Source organism: Camelus ferus, chromosome 6 (genome assembly GCF_009834535.1).
Source record: "Camelus ferus isolate YT-003-E chromosome 6, BCGSAC_Cfer_1.0, whole genome shotgun sequence".
NCBI lineage: Eukaryota > Metazoa > Chordata > Mammalia > Artiodactyla > Camelidae > Camelus > Camelus ferus.
Window position 1 is genome coordinate 783,043 of NC_045701.1, and position 19,034 is coordinate 802,076.

Below are 19,034 nucleotides of genomic sequence, written 5' to 3' on the forward strand. Positions count from 1 at the left end.
CCAGGTCTTCAAACGCCAGGGTGAGTTCGTACATTCTCTGCTTAAGCAACCTGAGGTCCTGAAGGTTCTGGAGTAACACTGCTCTGCCAGACACCATATGGACATAAACATACCAAAGACAGGACAGAAGCCCAGGGACTAATCACAAGGTGCTGGATGAGCTCAGGCAGCAGGTCACAGATATCCGAATTAACAGAGTGGCGGCAGAAACAAAAATAAATTGAGACAGCTAATAAAATGGCAAATTGTTCCAGCATCTCTACAGTTAACACAAGAAGTCAAAAAGTATTTATATTGGTGACCATTTACACGCTGTCAACCCAACGGGTTTACACTGTGAAGATTACTTCCCCGATAGCAAAGAACTGCTCTTAACTAACAACAATTCTGAGTGGTGGAGTGAGGCAATCGATACATCTACTAGAATCAAACATCCCTCGTGAGCCATGTGACCCTGGACACAGTTCCCAGGTTCAGTGATCCACCTGAGGCTCGATGACAAAATACAAGACCGTGAGATTAACGCTCATCCCATCTGTGGACGCCACGAACAGACCCGGGATCCAGCACAGATTCGCAAGTCAACTACGTCGGATGCTGTTTCAGGCTGTCATACAAAAGTTGCAGTGAGATTTTAAGTTTTGGCTTAAAGAGTTTATATATCCCAGAAGTTCCCATTTGGGCCACAGGTTTGGAATTTTAGCATTCTGACAGTCTTATAAATTCACTAAATGTGTACGCGAACACGTATACACTTCTCAGCATCAGAACAAACTAAACGCTGGCACGCTATTAACTCTCAGAACAGTAAATACAGCCACAGTTAAACCCAGCATAAGAAGTTTCCTGGTTGAAAACACTTCAATGTATCTTTTGTTACGATTTTTAAAAATTAGTGATTTCAGTTTAAACTGTCCCAAAAGAGTAGTTTTTCCACGGACATAAATTATAGTGACATCGTGTCTCTCATCAAGTTCTACAGTGGACTTGCTTTTAACTTGCTGCCCAAACGTGCAATGTATGAGTGATGGCAGGCAGCGCTACAAAAAAATGTCCTTTTTAAAAGAAAATGCTTTGCACAGCTGCTTGTAATAAAATAACCAAACCTCACAGCAAGGGCTGATTAGATAAAGATAAATACAGTAACACATGTTAAGTCTGAAATAGACCTGAGAAACATCGTGACGAGGACATTTCCATGACTGTCCTGACAAGCAATTTTTAATGATTAAATGTGCTTATGCGTGTGTATGTACATGTTTTATATCTAAAAGCTATTTATAACGCTCTCTTACAGAATCATAGAGTTGTTTTTATTTTAAACTACCAAATGCTAACTTGGTACACAGTGAAGCTATGACCTTTATTATTTAAAATCAAAAGTATCATGTGAATTAACTTAGAAAATGTCTTTTTTTTTTTTTTTTTTTGGTTTCCAAAAAACAAGCTAATTGTGAATTGAGGCACTATAAATTATGCAGCTCGATTTTAAAAATACATGGAAGACAAGTTCTAAGTTCTGGCACTTTATCTGCTGTTTTACAGGAATTAAATATAATTAAATTTAAATAATGTCATATAGACATTTTATTTCGCTTTCATTTTATTTTAAAAACAACAGGGGTTGATCATTTGTAATCTACGGAAGTATCTGAAATTGCCTTTGGTGAGTCTATTAAATCAGTTAGTGAGGCTTAAAGTGTAAAACAAATCTACATCAACCCAGATTGCAGCCATTAAGTTTATGGGTTTATTTAGTGGCATAAAATAGCACTTCATAAAATCTGTTCTAAAATAACATTTGCTAATAAAAATAGGACCAAGATTCTTCTGAAATTCTGTATGTCTTATAACCAGATGACAAGTGGGACTTCCACTGCTGCCCCTCCCCACTTCCCTGACCATGAACGTGGGAGTCTATTTCTGGAATTTCTATTCTATATGTCTGTGCTCACACCAGGATGATGCTGCATTGATTTCTTTATTGTAAGTCTGGAAATCAGGAAGCGTAATTCAGCCAACTTTGTTCCTTGCATCTTACATAAATTTAAGAATCACCTTGCCATTTTACACCAAAAACAAAAAGCTGCGAGGATTTTAGCGAAGATTGCACTAAATCTATAGGTCAATTTGGGGAGAAAAGACGTTGTAACAATTCTACATCTTCTAATACATAAACATGTTATGCACCTCGCCATTGATTTGTCTTCTTTCATTTCCCTCCACCACGTTTAATAGTTTTGAGTGTATGGATCTTATACAGAGTTTGTCAAATTTATTCCTAAATATTTCATGTTCGTTGACACTACTGTAAATGGGAGTGATTTTTAAATTTTATTCTGCAGTTGCTCATCACTAGTACACAGAAGGACAACTGATGGTTTATATGTTGACCTCATATTCAGAGACTGCTCGATTCAACCACTAGTTCTAATGATGTTTTCGGTAAACGTCTTAAGACTCTGTCTGAACGTGCTCATGTGGCACTTGTGAATAGAGTTCTTTCCACCCCATGTGCCTTTCATTTCTTTCTTGCCTTTCTACACGGGCTAGAACCTACAGTACAATGTTGAATAGCAGCAATGAAAGTGCACATTTTTGCCTTGTTTGCATTGTTTGTGGGAAGGGTTCAGGTTTTCATCACTGAGGATGTCAGCAGTAGGAATTTTATAAAAGCCTTTGGCCAGACTGAGGAAGCACCCTGCTATTCTAACTTACTAAGAGTTTCTTTTCTTTTTTAAATCATGAATCAACACTGAATTCTGTCAAACGTTTTTTTCTGCCAATATTGAGATGATCATGGAATTTTTCTTTTATTCTGTTAATATGATGAACTATGTTGTTTTATACATCAGATAAACCCCATTTAGTGACATTATCTTTTTTAATTAAAAAAAATTTAGTGAGTGTTTACTGACCACTGAGGGCTGAATCCACGGTGTGCACAACAGCTCTCATCACTTAATTCTGCACAGCGTCAAGCCACTCAGCCAGGGTGGGTGAGTGACAGGGCTGGGGCCCATACAAGGAAGTGGCAGAGCTGGGAAGGCAGGAGGTCTTCACGCTCCCGCCACGTTACATCAGTCGTTCAAGTCAGAGTCAGAACCCTACCCCGTCATCTCTCCCCAAGACTCTTGGCATTTCAGACACAAAGCAAAAGACAAAAGAAGAAATGCACCTGCCTCAGGCCCCCTTCCCAGCATTCCCAGTAACACCCTCGAACAGAATATCCATCAGGGAGCTCATGTACCAGACAGTTCACCTCCCACACCCAACTTATCTTTTTATATATTTTTGGGTATAATGTGCTAAAATTTTAAGAATTTTTACATACATTTTCATGATAGATACTGGTCTGTAGATTCCTTTTCTTTTAGTATCTTTGACTTGGCAGGAAAATAATGGAACCCTCATCAAGTAACTTGAGACCTGTCCTCTCCTCTATTTTCTCAAAGAACTTAGGTAGGATTGGTAATATTTCTTCCATAAATGGTTGGTAGATTCACCAGTGTATCCATCATGCCCAAAGTTTTCTTTCTGGAAAAATTTTTAATTACAAATTCAATTATATATATATATATATATCTACACACACACACATATATATATACATATAAATATATGAATATATATATAAAATATGAATATATAATGTTTTTTAATTCCATAGAAAACTTTACATTTAATATAATTACCCATTCTGGTTAGGTTTAAATTTACCGTTTTGATATTTCTTTTCTATCTTTCTCATCTAACTTTTATACTCATTTATATATATATAAAGTGAAAGTATTTTAGATTTTCTATTTCTTCTAGTGTTATTTTTGGTGAATTTCCTGACATGAAGTTATTTTAAGATTCTCTCATAACCCTTTAATATCTGTAAGATATGCAGTGATGACCTATCTCGATACTGGCAATTTGTGTCTTCTTTTTTTTTTTCTCTTTGTTTCTTGATTATCAGGTTAGCTAGCAGTCTTAATTTTTTTTTTCTCACATTCTCAAAATATGGGCTTTGGGTTTTATTAATGCTTCTCTATTGTTGATACCAAGTCTTTTCCACTAACTTCCTCTTCTTTGTTAAAAGTGGAGGTTCAGTCACTGATGGCAGATCTTTTTATTTTCTCATAAAAGCTTTTAAAACTCTGATTGCTCTGTTGCTTTAGCACTGTCTCACAAAAGTTAATGTTGTTTTCATTTTCCTTAAGTTCAAAATATTTTCTGATTTCTCTTTTGACCCATAGGTGTACCCAGTATTCTTTGAATTTCCAAGTATCTAGAGGGTTTGCATGTAAGTTTCAGTTAATGGTTTCTAATTTAACAGTTAGGGTCAGAGAACATGGCCTGTATTATCTCAATCCTTTAAAATTCATTAAAATTTATTTTATGGTCCATCTTCCTATTCTGATGGCTATTCCACGTAAAAACTTTAAAGACAACTTGAATTCTGTGGTCATTGGGCGGAGTACTCCGAAAAGATCACTCAGGCCAAGCTGTTCCAAATACATTTCAAGGTTTCTGTATCTTCACTTACTTTCTTTCCATTTGCTCCATCAACTACGAAATCTCCAGGAGAAACAGTGGATTTACTCATTTCTCCTTTTCGTTCTGAGAATTTCTGCCTCAAGCATCTGAAGTTCTGCTCTCACAGCGGCAGGCGCACTTGAAGTCACACCCTCCTGATGGATCACTCTTTTCCCTTCTGTCATTTCACGATGTCCCTCACAGGGACATCGTTCCTCGCTCTGAAACCTAGTTTTCCAGTATTCACAGAGCCAGTCCAGCTTTCCTATTTATTGTGAGCGTGTACGTCTTCTTCCATCCTTTCAGTTTTAACGTATCTGTACCCTTGTAAAGTAGGGCTCATAAACAGTATGTAATTGAGTCTTACTTTGTAAACCAATCTCTGTCTTTTAATTCCATAAAAAATTTTACATTTAATATAATGACCCATTCTGGTTAGGTTTATATTTACCATTTTGATGTTTTTCTGTCTTTCTCATCTATTTTATTACTCGTTCTTTTTTTGGGATTGAGCATTTTTAGCAGTTCATTCTACCTTCACTACAAGTTTGTTGTTAACATTTAATTTTTTTAACTGGTTAGTAGCCTTTCTTAAGTAGAGTTTTGTGAGAGAAGAAAGCTAAGAGAAAGTGAAATTAATGAGTATTTTAAAATGTCTCGATGACAGTACTTTGCTCTTAGACGCATAGGATAGAAATTAACTTATTACGTAGAGTAAATGCCTTAAAGCATTAGGGCTTAGTTTTTACCAAATTCAGAAAAGTTCTGGTCTTTTTCTAATGCAAACAAGAACAAAACTTTATTATAAGCTATGAAAAAACACAAGGGTTTTGGGAGGAAAATGGGGAGAGGAGGAGTCAGTTGTAGGCAGCAGGGGTGTGCCCCTTGCTCTGGGGCCGGAGAGGACAGGACAAGGGCCTTTGTCTACTGTCCTGAGGACTCTGACCACTTGGGATCAGTGGGATCAGGTAACAGTCTCAAGTCAACCACCTCTGGGGACAAGATCGCAGGCAGGGAGCTCCGGGATTCCAGAAGTTAGGGCCAGGCTTGTGTTTCACCCCCAAATGGGGCCTGCCTGCACGAAGTCCAGCCTGGGAGGTAGGGGACACTGACTGTGTCTCCCGAAGTCACCAATTCAGGCCATGATCCGCCTCTTAGATTCCAAGGGAGGGGATCCCAACCTGGAGGAAGATGACTTGTTGGATGGCCCAGCAGCCTTGTGTGCAGCCACGCCCTGGACAGGTGATGGGCGGGCCCTAACAGTGTGGTTGCTCATTCCTGTGCCCGCTGTGCAGGCAGGGCTGCTGCCACAGGCCAGGACACACATGCCAGCCTTGCTGGGAGAGGTGCCGGGCCCTTGGCTGGAAGCAGAGGGGCTCTGCCTGGGGGCGCCCCCGGGGGTGGGACTTAAGATGGGGGCAGCAGTGCCTCCAAACCCAGGCTGCTGCTTGGTGCTGGGTCCCGTGGCCAGCATGGGGGTGCTCTGGTGAACAGGGCCCCAGGTGTTCAGGCCCCGGCGTCCCCCACGGCAGCGTGTGGTGCGGTGCTCGGGCTCCACTTCGCCCCTCCTGTGATGCTAAGAGCTGCAAAGAGGCGGCACAGCTCAAAGTCACCCACTTGGCTCCTGCCACCCTTACATGCAGCTGAGACCCCGAACCTGCAGGGAACTGGGCTCGAGCTGGCAGATCTTGGGCAGTGCCGCCAAGTGTTGGGCCCAGCCCTGGTCACAACGCTGGGCATGTAGGTGGTAGCTGCACAGCCACGGGGGAACAGAGTAGAGGTGGCAGAAGACATCGGCTGGGTGCTGGCATGAGTGCCCATGGTGGGATTTCTTGATGACAAACCATCAGAAGATGCTTTTGGGGGGGTCTGGAAGGCGAGCGGACCTGGAGTGGAGAGTGGGTCCGAGGTTGGGGCTGGAGCTGCCTTCTTTCGATACTGGGAAGAGCTGTCACAGGCGGCGGCTCCACACTGCTGCCCATGAGGGACCGCAAGGATGGGCTGCGCAGAGGTCCCAGGGTTAGCAGGAAGTGTCACAGTTAGGTTAGGCCCACAGAAGCTCAGTGCAGACAGGCTGGTGGTGAGGATGATTAAGGCCACACCGTCATGGGGGGCCGTCTGCGGGGCCTGCAGAGGGGGCAAGATGCTCCCACTGGTGGTCTGGGGAGCCCCCGAAAGGAGAGGCTAAGAGGGTGGAGTGGTGTCCAAGGGGGTGACCGCAGCGTCCGGGGAGGGCGGGGGAGCCAGGCCCGCCTCCGTCTCACCCCATAACATGCTGTTGATTTGCCGGAACGCTGCTTTCTTCTCCATGTCGAGGTCTTCCGCGGTGACTCGGAAACCCAGTTCAGGGGGTGGGGGCAGCCTCAGGGGCTCCCCTCGCCTGTGTGGCAGCAGAGGAAACCTGCGTCTTCGGGGCCTGGGACCATCGGATGTGTTCCCCTCGGTTCCCCTCGGCCCTCTGGCTGTGTCTGCATCCCTGTCGGGCCAGTTCGTCTGCGGTGAGACCACCGGAGTTTCAGCGGGAGGCTGGGGGCTCTCCTTCCTCGATTTCTTCAAGGGTTTCGGGGGCAGTCCGCTGCGTGCGCGACCCCTCTTCCTCCGCACTGGCGGGGAACCCTGGGAGGAGCTGTACGAGCTGTTGATGGCATCTCTCCGGGGGCAGGAGCTCACGCAAGAGGTCTGGGGTTTCTCCACGCAGACGTCTTCTGAGTTCTTGGCACAGAGGTTCCTCTGCAGAGACCCGGGCCTCGGAATGAAAGAAACGGGGCCTCTCTGGACCCACAGGTGCCTCATCTCGGGTTCTTCACCCCCAGTGCCATCCGGGCTCCTCTGATCTTCCCCCTCTGGGACTGCCAGGTCTTCCCCCTGCTTGCCCAACCCTTTCCCGCTCTCACCAGGGGCCCTCGACACCGCCTCCGTGCACAAGTCCAGGGCACACCCGGGCGTTGCGGGCAGCGCAGGAGTGCGGGGCTGTTCCTGCACCGCACAGACGGTGGCTGTGCCCACTGGAGACGCTGAGCTGCAGGACAGCGTGGAGGTCTGGGCGCGTAGCACGGCCCTCCTCCGACGGATCAGACTACAGGTGGAGCTGAGGATGCCCAGAAAGGAGCGCAGGGTCCGCGGGAGCAGGGAGCATCTTCTGTGAAGCGCTGTTACAAGGTGTCGATGTAAAGTCACGGGACACCTGTAGGCTGGCCTGCGAGCGGCCAGCAGCTGGTGGAGAGCCGGGCGACCCGGGCCGGCCAGGGGCAGTCGGCGATGGCGGGGAGTGGGCTGGAGGTGGCCGGGCCCTCGCGGCAGGTGCTGGCCCCCCAGGGCTCGGGGCGGGGCTGAGGGGCAGGGTGTGCTCAGGTAGTCGCCCATAGGGCACTTAGGTAAGGTCAAGGTCAGTTGTCGGGTAGAGAGGAGGGCTCTGAGTGCTGTCCTTTAGCTGCCAAATCTGCTGAAGGCCAAATGCACACTGGCCTGTTGCTAGGACATGTCTCTACAATCTTGTGAGCAAATAATGCGCACGTGCACAGGGCCCTGTGGGACCCTCCCTGTGCAGGAGACACACAGGGACCCTGGGCTGCACACATGCGGATGCGCTCCCACCCTGCCCTCCACCCTCTGGTGCTTTTGGATCTCCTGGAGCCTGCGGATTGGGGGGGGGGGGGCCAGAGCTGTCACAGAACTAACTGTACAGGACGGGTTTTGTTTTTTTTTTTTTAGTATTTTTCTTTCCCCACCTTGACTGTGAGCACTGAGACCTTCACTATATTCTGTCAGACCACTCGATGCTGCCCCAAGTTTTCTCTTGGGCTTTGGTTTTGGCAATTTCTACTTCTGTGTTGTCAAATGCACCGAACTTCCCTTCTGCAGCGTTTAGTCTGCAGATAATTCCGCCCAGCAGTTTTTTTCATTTCAGAGACCGATTTTTAGCCCTAGAAGTTCTAGAAGTTCCAGGCGGTTCTCTTTTACACCTTCTAGCTCTCTCCTTACGTACATTTTTACTTTAAAAATCCTTGAGCACAAATATAAAGTCGTTTTGAAGTCTTTTTCTGCAAATTCCACCATCTCTGCTGTATCTGCTTCTATCTAGTCACGGTTTCTCCCCCTACGTCACGTGTTTCTGCTTCATCCTGTGTATAAATTTCGGATTGATTGCCAGACATTGTTTGATGTGCTGTGTACTGCATTCTGCTGTTTCCCTTTACAGCACGTTGGGCCGTGGCCCACAGACAGTTAAGTTCTTTGCAGTGCAGGTGGACCCTCACTAGGCTTGTCGTTAAGCTTTGTTAGGGCAGGTTTAGAGAACTCATTACGTTAGGGCTAGTCTGGGCCCTACTCGCACAACCATTCTGGATAGCTACTTAACTCACATCGTGTCCTACAGAGCGTCTCCACCCTGCTACTCAAGAGGCTGCAGCTTTCCCCAGTCTCTCTTGTGTGAGGTCTGGGGGCAAGTCTCCTTACAGTTACCTGGTCGTTCTTCATCGGGCCTTGCAGAGTTTCACTCTGTGTGAGTGCGTCTTAATCAGTGACAAACTCAAGGGCACCACTGTGCAAGTTTCTGCAACTACCGTTCTGTGCAGCCGCTCTCTCTCCTAGACTGTATCTCACCTGTTTAATCCACTGCATCCCAAGAGAGACCATCTCAAAGCGCCTGGGTCCCCCTGTCTCACCCTGTTCTCTAGAAAACGCCTCTAGGCAGAGAGCTGTAATTTTAGGACTTTGCTTGTTTGGTTCTTTCCTCTCAGGATCACGGACCTGAGCTGTCTGTATCTAGTCTCTGAAGAAAGTTGTTCCATGTGTATTTTCAATTTTGTAGTTATTCAAGGCAGAAGGGCAAACCTGGTCTCCGTTACTCCAGTATGGCTGGAAATAGAAAAAGGTACACTTCTAGGCTGGGCCTGAGACGGAAGCTTCAAACTGGGCTAAACTCATGAACAACCAAAGGTAACTAGGGAGTGATGGGATCGATCAAGAAATGAACTAATAAAAGAAAAAGGAGATTTTTTGTAAAAGCTCAGCTGAACACAGTAACTGGAGAAAACTAAAAGCATTTCATGTTTATATTCCATATAGTTCATACTCTTCAACAAACTGCTCAGTTCTGTAAATACATTCTTGCAAAATGCCATCGAAATACATTAGTTATTTGAAACATCTTTAAAGGCCGATCTGTATATTTAATACCTGCCAACCTTAGTGTTACATTAGTTATGTTCCTGTAAAATTTAGTATAAACGGAGACAATTTGCTTCGAATCTGTCTTCCCATAGAAACAGTTCAACGTAGCGTTACGTTCCTAACCCTGGAGAGGTGACCTGGGGACAGCGGGATCATTTATAAGAGGTACCAGAACCCGGGCCCAGCTGCCAGGGTCTCCCCACTCTCCTCACACACAGCAGGACAGCATTGCCCCTGCTGAGCACAGACACGGCCTCCCGTGCTCCCCCTGTGGTGACCCAGCTCATGAGCGTAAACTGAACGGCCGCCTGGACCCTATTCCAGTGGCTAAGCGGCAAGAGCCACTGCCGGGGCCAGGCACTGTTTGCAAGTACGTTACGTACTTGACCTCACGACACCCTGTGGCCTGGTACTTCCATTACCTTCATATTAAAAATGAGAAAACTACCTCCCACAATTAGTGGGGGAGCTGAGATTCGTACCTCGGTGGTCCAGTTCCAGAGCCCGTGCCCCTAATCAGCGCTTCGGGGCTTGGCAGACGGGCCCGGGGGCCAGCTGCCTGTCTGGTGTCTTCTCAAAATATGTACGCGTAGGACAAATCTAATAGTACAGTAGGATGTATGTGTGTGCACCCTTCCTGCACACCCTGAGCCCATCCCCCAGAGAACTTCCGACTGTTCTCGTTTTTTGCTCCTCTGATAGTTCTCTCTGTGTCCCCAAATAATACACTCTTATCTAAAAGTTTCTAGATTTAACGACTTGACGTAGTATCTACTGATTTTCCTAGATTTAAAAATTAAAATTTAGTTCATCATCATTAATCTTCACCTGTCCCTCTCAGTATTTAGCCGTTTTATAATTACTTACGATTTCAAGGATACAGAATATAAATTCCCTGCTCCACTAAGCTGAGTCTGCGTCTCAATTCTTCAGATACTGGAGCCATCACACACCTCTCCTCTGCCCTTCCGCAGCTCACCTGGGGTCAGCCACACTTCTCCTTTAACAGCATCAAGGCTGTCAGCATTCGTATCTTGAAGTAAACAGCAACCAAACCTTTCTGATCACAGACTGGTTCTAAAAGTTGAAAATCAACAACCAGCATTCACATTATGATGTATAAATATTATTTAATGCCAGGCCAAGAGGTGTGCTAATGTTACACTTCATTCTTTACAAGCTCAATGCCATGATCCTGTGACCACTCTGAGAAACTAAAAAACGAAAAAAAAACCCTCTAGTTTTAAGATTAAATGAACCCATTTCTTTCTCACTGACTGCTTAAAAGCAAGGCCTTTCCTCCCATATTTAGGCTAAAATAGGAGTTTTTACTGGGGTTTCTAACGGTTTTCTTTCTGGTGGGGGGGGGGTAACAGATTATCCCCAAGCTGTCAATCCATCCTCTCCCTCAGATGTCTCACACTCCTGCTCCAGTTTGGAACGATTGCTGTCTGGACCTATTTTATTCCCATTTTTCCTGGGTTTGCTTTGATGCCCAGTTAGGTTGAGTCCTCTATTTCCAAAAGGCCAAGCCTGTCTTTATTGGTTATTCTTTTGTTTGGCTGGAGCACACGTCCAACTACCTTCCTAATAACAGTACTCGGGAAGCCAATCTTTCCAGGCCTTGTACATCTGAAAACGCCTTTATTCTGCTGTCCCAACTGAGTGGTAGTTTGTCAGATACAGAAATCTGGGTTAAAAAAAAAAGTGTGTTTACCCTTTGGATTTCGCTAGTAATACTTAGAATACCCAGTGTTAAAACTGAGAAGACATTGCCGCTGTAAGCTGGACACTTCTTCGTCGATGGACAATTTGTTTTCTCCCTTTCTGAACATTTTTACAGTCTCCTCTTCATCCCTGAAGCACCGATCCTCCACAAATGCACACCCATGGATGAGCTGCTTCTGTTACTCGTGCTGGCTCTCAAGGGGCCCTTTTCGTATAAAGACACGTGTCACCTCTGCCTCCGGGAGTTGCCTTCCCTTCTGTTTTCACACTTCTCTCTTGTTGCTTTCCTCCCACTTCTATTAAGTCAAGTGTCAAACCTCATAGACTCCTTTCCCATGTATCTCTTCCGGCATTCTTCTGGTCTTTGCTGTACATTTTGGAAGATTACTTCACTTGTATTTTCTTAGATTTTCATTTCAGTAATCCTTTTTTAAAAATAATAATAAATCTCATAGCCTTTTCTTGTAATATCATTGCTTCTGCATCAGCTGTTTCCTTAAGGCCCATTTTTTTTCTTTCATTCTGTCTATTTTCCTTGTAAACCCACTGACCCTTTGGTTGTCTGTTTATATAAGGAGGTGCGGGGTGGGAAGGGACAGACTGGGATTTCAAAGTTGTAGAACAGATAAACAAGATTATACTGTGTAGCACAGGGAAATATACACAAGATCTTGTGGTAGCTCACACCAAAAAAAAATGTGACAATAAATATATGTATGTTCATGTATAACTGAGAAATTGTGCTGTACACTGGAATTTGACACAACATTGTAAAATGATTATAAATCAATAAAAAATGTTTTTTAAAAAAAGGTGAAAATACAGGAAGATGGGGATTACTGTTCTCGGCTCTGTTAGTTGGTCTATTTTTTTTTTTTCCTGGAAGGGCTTTGTCTCAAATTGGAAATTCTAGACTCTGTGTTTGACCAGGCTGGGCAGGCTTCCTTGGTGTAAACAAAAGGGAATCTGACTGTTGAGGAGGAAACCCTCCCCATCCCCAGATAAGGAGGACTTTCCTGCGGTACTGAAACCCTTATCAGAATTTAGTTTCATATCCTAAGCAGAAACAATTTTTGCCTATTCTGCCTAATAACACGTGCCACCTCCGTCTGCTCTGAGGACATCTGTGCGCACATTGTGAGCGTGTGCACTGTCGCTGGGAGAGGGGAGCTGGGGGACTGATCTGTACCACAATTTGATGACCAGCCCTTCAATTACACCCTGCTTATGGAAACCTTGTATCTAAGGTGTCAACTATGAACAGCTGCTGACTCTGAGCCTCCACCATTCCGAGAAAGACTGCCTGCCCCCCACATCTTCAGACGCCATCATGCAGCACATCTAGTCTAGAGCTTTTCAACCTGTCTCACCTTTGACATTCCAAAAAAGCTGTTGAAATCTCATTTGTTAATGAGGCCTCTCCCTTAGCTTGGCTATGTACTGGAGTTAACGACTAAACCTTTTTTCTTTTCTTGTACAGTCTGTGCTTTCATTTTGATGAGGCCTTAAAATGGGCAGATGGCAAATGGCAGTGCTCACTGCCTCGTGGACCTCCGTGGCCAGAAGGCTTAATGGTCTTTAAGCCTACACTGGAAAGTGAGGCTCACAGGCAAAAGCTGAGATGACAGCGTAACGAGATGTCACGTACTGATGACCACCTTCCAAGGATATTTCAAGCAAACAGAATTTGATCATTTGCAGCCTCTACAGTAGTAAATTTTGTTGAGAAAAGTCCTCTGTGACTGGCCTCTATGGGTAAGAATTACACAACATCTAAAAGCCATTTTGTAAGAAAGAGTTTGTCATATACTTTGATTTTGTAATCAGAGCAAGAGTTCCTTACAGCAAGTGTCACATGAGATTTCACAGAATAATCGCCCAGGAGGGAACGCAGGCCCCACACAAGTCAGTGCTCGTCTTTAACAAGTAAGAGGAGCCCCCGAGCTGGGTGTCTGTGGCCCCGTGTCTAGGGCACGGGCACTCACGTCTCGCCCACTAACTGACGGAAGAGGTAGGGCTCCCTCCCCCTCTTCAATATCTTATTCATGGGTAACTTAAAAGGCACACGTTTAATATAAATATTCTATAGGCTAGACTGAAAACTCTACATAAACTGTAAAATAAATTAAGATTTTAGGGAAACTATGAGCATGTGACAGACTGCGGGAACCCTGTGTGCACCTGTCCCCTTTCAGGTCTGTTTCAGTAGAGCGCTTTAGAGGCACAAAGGTGATCAGGAGTAAAACCAGACCTCCAGCCTGGGACGCAGGTCTCTGTATTGTAACAGGAAAGGAAGTGTCAGCTTAACCCACCGATGCATCCCTAAGACCCAGAGTCAGCGATGCACGCGCTGGAGGTACGCCAGCTTCCAAATGTGAAACTGTGGACAACCAGCGTCCCAGCCATAACCAGTGACCCGCCACACGACTGGGTCAGCGACTTACACCCAGCCTTAACTCCAAACCTTCACGACGCAAAACGGGGCCTGTCTTTCCCTTTGATTGTTCACCCGCTCCCTTTTCGTGGTGGTGTCTGGTTCTTGTTTAATGTCTGTAACAGCCAGGCAGAATAACCCGATGTTTTCAGATGTACATTTTCAGTTGCTTGCTTTTTTTTTTTAATTTCTTTGGGCCTCATCTGCTTGCCCCACGCCACCCCCCACAGGTGCAAAGTGGACGTGAGGCTGCTGCGGGCACGCACGTCTTTCTCCCTTTGCTGTGGCTTCAGCTTAAGAGATCAACCCGTTCAACTGCCATGTCCCGTTCCTGCTGTCGGTGGTTCCAGGGAGCCCGAGTCTCACACGGGTGATGTTCGGCCATCTCCTCTCCAGCGCAGTGGGTGCCCCAGGCAGCACAGAGGGGCAGAAAAAGAGACTGCTTCCCTCTTCCTTGTCTCTCTTCCCTACTCTGCGACTGCTCCCCGTCCCTAAGGCTCCTACCACCTTCTCCACACCGGTTCCTGGACGGACAGTAGTGCGGGTTGGCTGGGTCTGGCCCCTCCCACCACAAACATCACATTCCTGCCCAGAACCCTATTCCTACTCCTGGACTCACAGATCTGTCCCACTAACTCCCAGCTTTAACTACACACAGTCTGGTCTTCAAACATCAAGTCCAGCAGACTCTGAGGAGGCACTCAGATGAAAACTAAAGATCCACGGAGTCAACCTCTTCTCAGCAACATTACCGTTAAAAATTTACACATAGAACACTGTTTTCCTTTCTTTTGTACTTGAAAGCACGAAGTAGCTCATCCAAACTTCGGATTAAATTAAACTCTAGCGCTGCCCCACGGGCCTCCCCATCCTGTGGAACACTTCTACGACAAGGACACCCTCCAGGTGCTGCACTCCAACATCGCTCACTCCTGCATCAGAAAGGGGACAGAATCCAAGCGCTCGCAAAACCCGTGAATACACGATATGTATGGATGGAAAGATATCCCATGCTCCTGGATTGGAAGAACCAGTGTTGTTAAAATGAACATACTGCCCGAGGCAATCTACAGATTTAATGCGACCCCTATCAAACTGCCCAGGACGTATTTCACAGAACTAGAACAAATCATACCAAAATTTATATGGAATCACAAAAGTCCCAGAATTGCCAAAGCATTACTGAAGGAAAAGAAAGAGGATGGAGGAATAACCCTCCCAGACTTCAGACAATACTACAGAGCTACAGTAGTCAAAACAGCATGGTATTGGTACAAAAACAGATATATGGACCAATAGGTACAAAAACAGACATATGGACCAACGGAACAGAACAGAGAGCCCAGAAAGGAACCCACAAACTTTTGGTCAACTAATCTTTGACAAAGGAGGCAAGAACATACAATGGAATAAAGACAGTCTCTTCAGCAAATGGTGCTAGGAAAACTGGACAGCAGCATGTAAAGCAATGAAGCAAGGAAGCTAAATTCCTTACACCATACACAAAAATAAATTCAAAATGGATCAAAGACTCAAACGTAAGACAAGATACAATAAACCTCCTAGAAGGAAATATAGGCAAAACATTATCTCACATACATCTCAACAATGTGCTCCTAGGGCAGTCTATCCAAGCAACAGAAATAAACGTAAGAATAAACAAACAGGACCTAATGAAACTTACAAGCTTTTGCACAGCAAAGGAAACCATAAGCAAAACAAAATGACAACCTACAGAATAGGAGAAAATATTTCCAAAAGATGCAACTGACAAAGGCTTGATCTCCAGAATATATAAGCAGCTCATATGACTTAATAAGAAAAAAACCAAAAAACCCAACCCAAAAATGGGCAGAAGACCTAATAAACAAGCAATTCTCCAAGGAAGACATATGAATGATCAATAGGCACATGAAAAAATGCTCAATATCAGTAACTATCAGAGAAATGCAAATCAAAACTCCAATCAGCTCTCACCTCACACCAGTCAGAACGCCCATCATTCAAAGGTCCACAAATGACAAATGCTCGAGAGGCTGTGGAGAAACGGGAACCCTCCTACACTGCTGGCGGGAATGCAGTTTGGTGCAGCCACTGAGGAAAACAGGATGGAGATTCCTCAAAAGACTAGGAATAGACTTACCATATGACCCAGGAATCCTGCTACTGGGCATATATCCAGAAGGAACCCTGCTTCAGAAAGACACGTGCACCCCAATGTTCACAGCAGCACTATTTACAATAGCCAAGACATGGAAACAGCCTAAATGTCCATCGACAGATGACTGGATAAAGAAGTTGTGGTATATTTATATAATGGAATACTATTCAGCCATGAAAAATGACAACACAATGACATTTGCAGCAACATGATGTCCCTGGAGAATGTTATTCTAAGTGAAGCCAGAAAAATATCATATGATATCACTCATATGTGGAATCTAAAAAAAAAAAAAAAAGGAGGCAAATGAACTTAAATATAAAACAGAAACAGACTCATAGACATGGAATACAAACTTGTGGTTGCCAGGGGCGAGGGGGGTGGGAAGGGACAGACTGGGAGTTTGAAATTTGTAGATACTGACCAATACATATAGAACAGACGAACAAGTTTATACTGTATAGCACAGGGAAATATATGTAGATCTGTGGTAGCTCACGGTGAAAAAGAATGTGACAATGAATATATGTATGTTTATGTATGACTGAAAAATTGTGCTCTACACTGGAAATTGACAAAACAGTGTAAACTAACTATAACTCAGTAAAAGAAGATTAAAAAAAAAGAGTATTAAAAAAAAAAAGATGTCCTGGGGTCTCCTCCTCCTCCCAGTGCCAGAACCCCAGGCTGGGGCGCCTGATGCTGGGCTTATAACTCTCACTCCTGTGGGAGGTTCTTTGTGACTTATTCTTCAGCTTGTAAGTTGCCCACACCCGGGGGGTATGGGGCCCAACTACATCATGAGAATGCCCCTCCCACCATCCTGCTGTGGCTCCCTCTTTACGTTTCCAGTTGAAGATCTTTTCTTGGTAGGTTCCAGTCTTGTTTCCAATGCTTATTTAGCAGTCAGTTGTGGTTTCACTGTAGTCACGAGGAGAGGTGAGCTCATGGAAGCCTATCAGCTAGTTTTCAGCAGTCATTACAGGCCGGAAGGAACAGCCATGATATACTTAAAGCACTCAAAGGGAAAAACCTAGAATCTAGGCTACCTGCGCAGCAAAGTTACTAATCAAAACTGAAAGAGACTTAAAGAGCTTCTCAGATGAGTAAAAACTAAGTGTTCATCAATCCTAAACTGACCTGATAAGAAGTATTAGGTTTTCTTTATACGAAAAAGAATAAGAAATAATAACTTATATAAAGGGGAAAATCCCACTTTAAAGTAAAAATGGAGCAATGGTTGTGAATCAAGCACTTAACGAAGCTGCTACAAAGGCTAAAAAACAAAAATTGTAAAAACAACTATACTTGCAATAAACATTTATAGGAGGCACATGAAGATGTAAAAAATAAAATTAAAAAAAGAGGAGAGAGGGAGTAAAACAGCAGATCTTTTAGAACTTATAGGACCTTAAATGATAATCTCTTTAAAACAATCAGATACGTAACAGAGCAACTTATATGAAGTTCATGGTAACCGTAAATCAAAAACCTACATTAGCTATGCAAAAACAAGTAAGAGAAACACAAATGTAACAATAAAGAAAATCAACTAACCATAAGAAAAGAGTATGAAAGAAGGACAGAGAAGAACTACAAAAACATGTAGCAAGGTGGCAGGATATAACATTAACATGCACAAATCAGGTGCATTTCTTTACACTAACAATGAAATAGTAGGAAAAGAAAGTAAAGAAACAATCCCTCTTAAAATTACATCCAATAAACAATAAAATACTGAGGAATAAGTCTGACCAAGCAGGTGAAAGATTTATCCATGGAGAACTACAAAACATGGATTAAAGAAATTAAAGATGCCTTAAAGAAATGGAAAGATATCCCATGCTCTTGGATTGGAAAAATTAACGTTGCTAAAATGGCCATACCGCTCAAGGCAATCTACAGATTTAATGTGATCCCTATCAAGTCACCCAGGACATTTTTCACAGAACTAGAACAAATAATCCTAAAATTTCTATCGAATCACAAAAGACCCAGAATTGCCAAAGCAATATTGAAGAAAAAGAATGAAGCTAGAGGAATGAGCCTCCCAAACTTCAGACTATTCTACAGAGCTACAGTAATCAAAACAGTGTGGCACTGGCATAAAAATAGACATATAGATCAATGGAATAAAAAAAGAAAGCCCAGAAGTAAACATGCAGACCTACAGTAAATTGGTCTTCAACAAAGGAGGCAAGAATATACAATGGAGAAAAGACAGTCTCTTCAGCAAGTAGTGTTGGGAAAACTGGACAGCAGCATGGAAATGAATGAACTTACGACACTCCCTTACACCATACACAAAAATAAACTCAAAATAGCTTAAAGACTGAAATATAAGACATGACACCATGAACCCCTAGAAGAGAATATAGGCAAAACATTCTTTGACATAAACTGTAGCAATGTATTCTTAGGTCAGTCTCCTAAGGCAAGAAATAAAAGCACAAACAAACAAATGCGACCTAATCAAACTGAAGCTTTTGCACAGCAAAGCAAACCATAAAGAAAATGAAAAGACAAAATACAAAATTGAAGAAAATATTTACAATCAATGTAACCAAAAAAGGCTTAATTTCCGAAATACACAAATAGCACATAAAACTCAATAACAACAACAAAAGAAATCACCCAAACTCCAAAATAGGCTGAAGACCTAGTCATTTCTCCAAAGAAAACTACAAATGGCCAACAGGCACATGAAAAGATGCTGAACACTGCTAATTATTAGAGAAATTCACATCAAAACTACAATTACGTATCACCTCACACCAGTCAGAATGGTCATCATTAAAATGTCTACAAATAATAAATGCTAGAGACATTGGGCAAAAGGGAACGCTCCTACACTGCTGGTGGGACTGCAAATTGGTACAACCACTAAGAAAAATGGTATGGAAGTTCCTTAAAAAACTAAAAATAGAGCTATCAGGTGATCCAACAATCCCATTCCTGGGCTTATCCAGAGAAAACACTAAATTAAAAAGACACACGCACCCCAATGTTCAAGCA

General features: G+C 43.8%; 1 protein-coding gene across 1 annotated transcript in view; it reads right to left on the bottom strand.

The window, feature by feature from the left end:
* Positions 1-3,982: 3,982 nt before the first annotated feature.
* Positions 3,983-19,034, bottom strand: part of LOC106728633 (putative POM121-like protein 1) — a 265,938-nt gene continuing 250,886 nt past the window's right edge. The window contains exon 26 of the mRNA XM_032480882.1: positions 3,983-10,773. Coding sequence (XP_032336773.1) covers positions 6,709-7,887 — 1,179 coding nt within the window. The 5' untranslated portion in view covers positions 7,888-10,773 and the 3' untranslated portion in view covers positions 3,983-6,708. The remainder of the gene's footprint in view (positions 10,774-19,034) is intronic.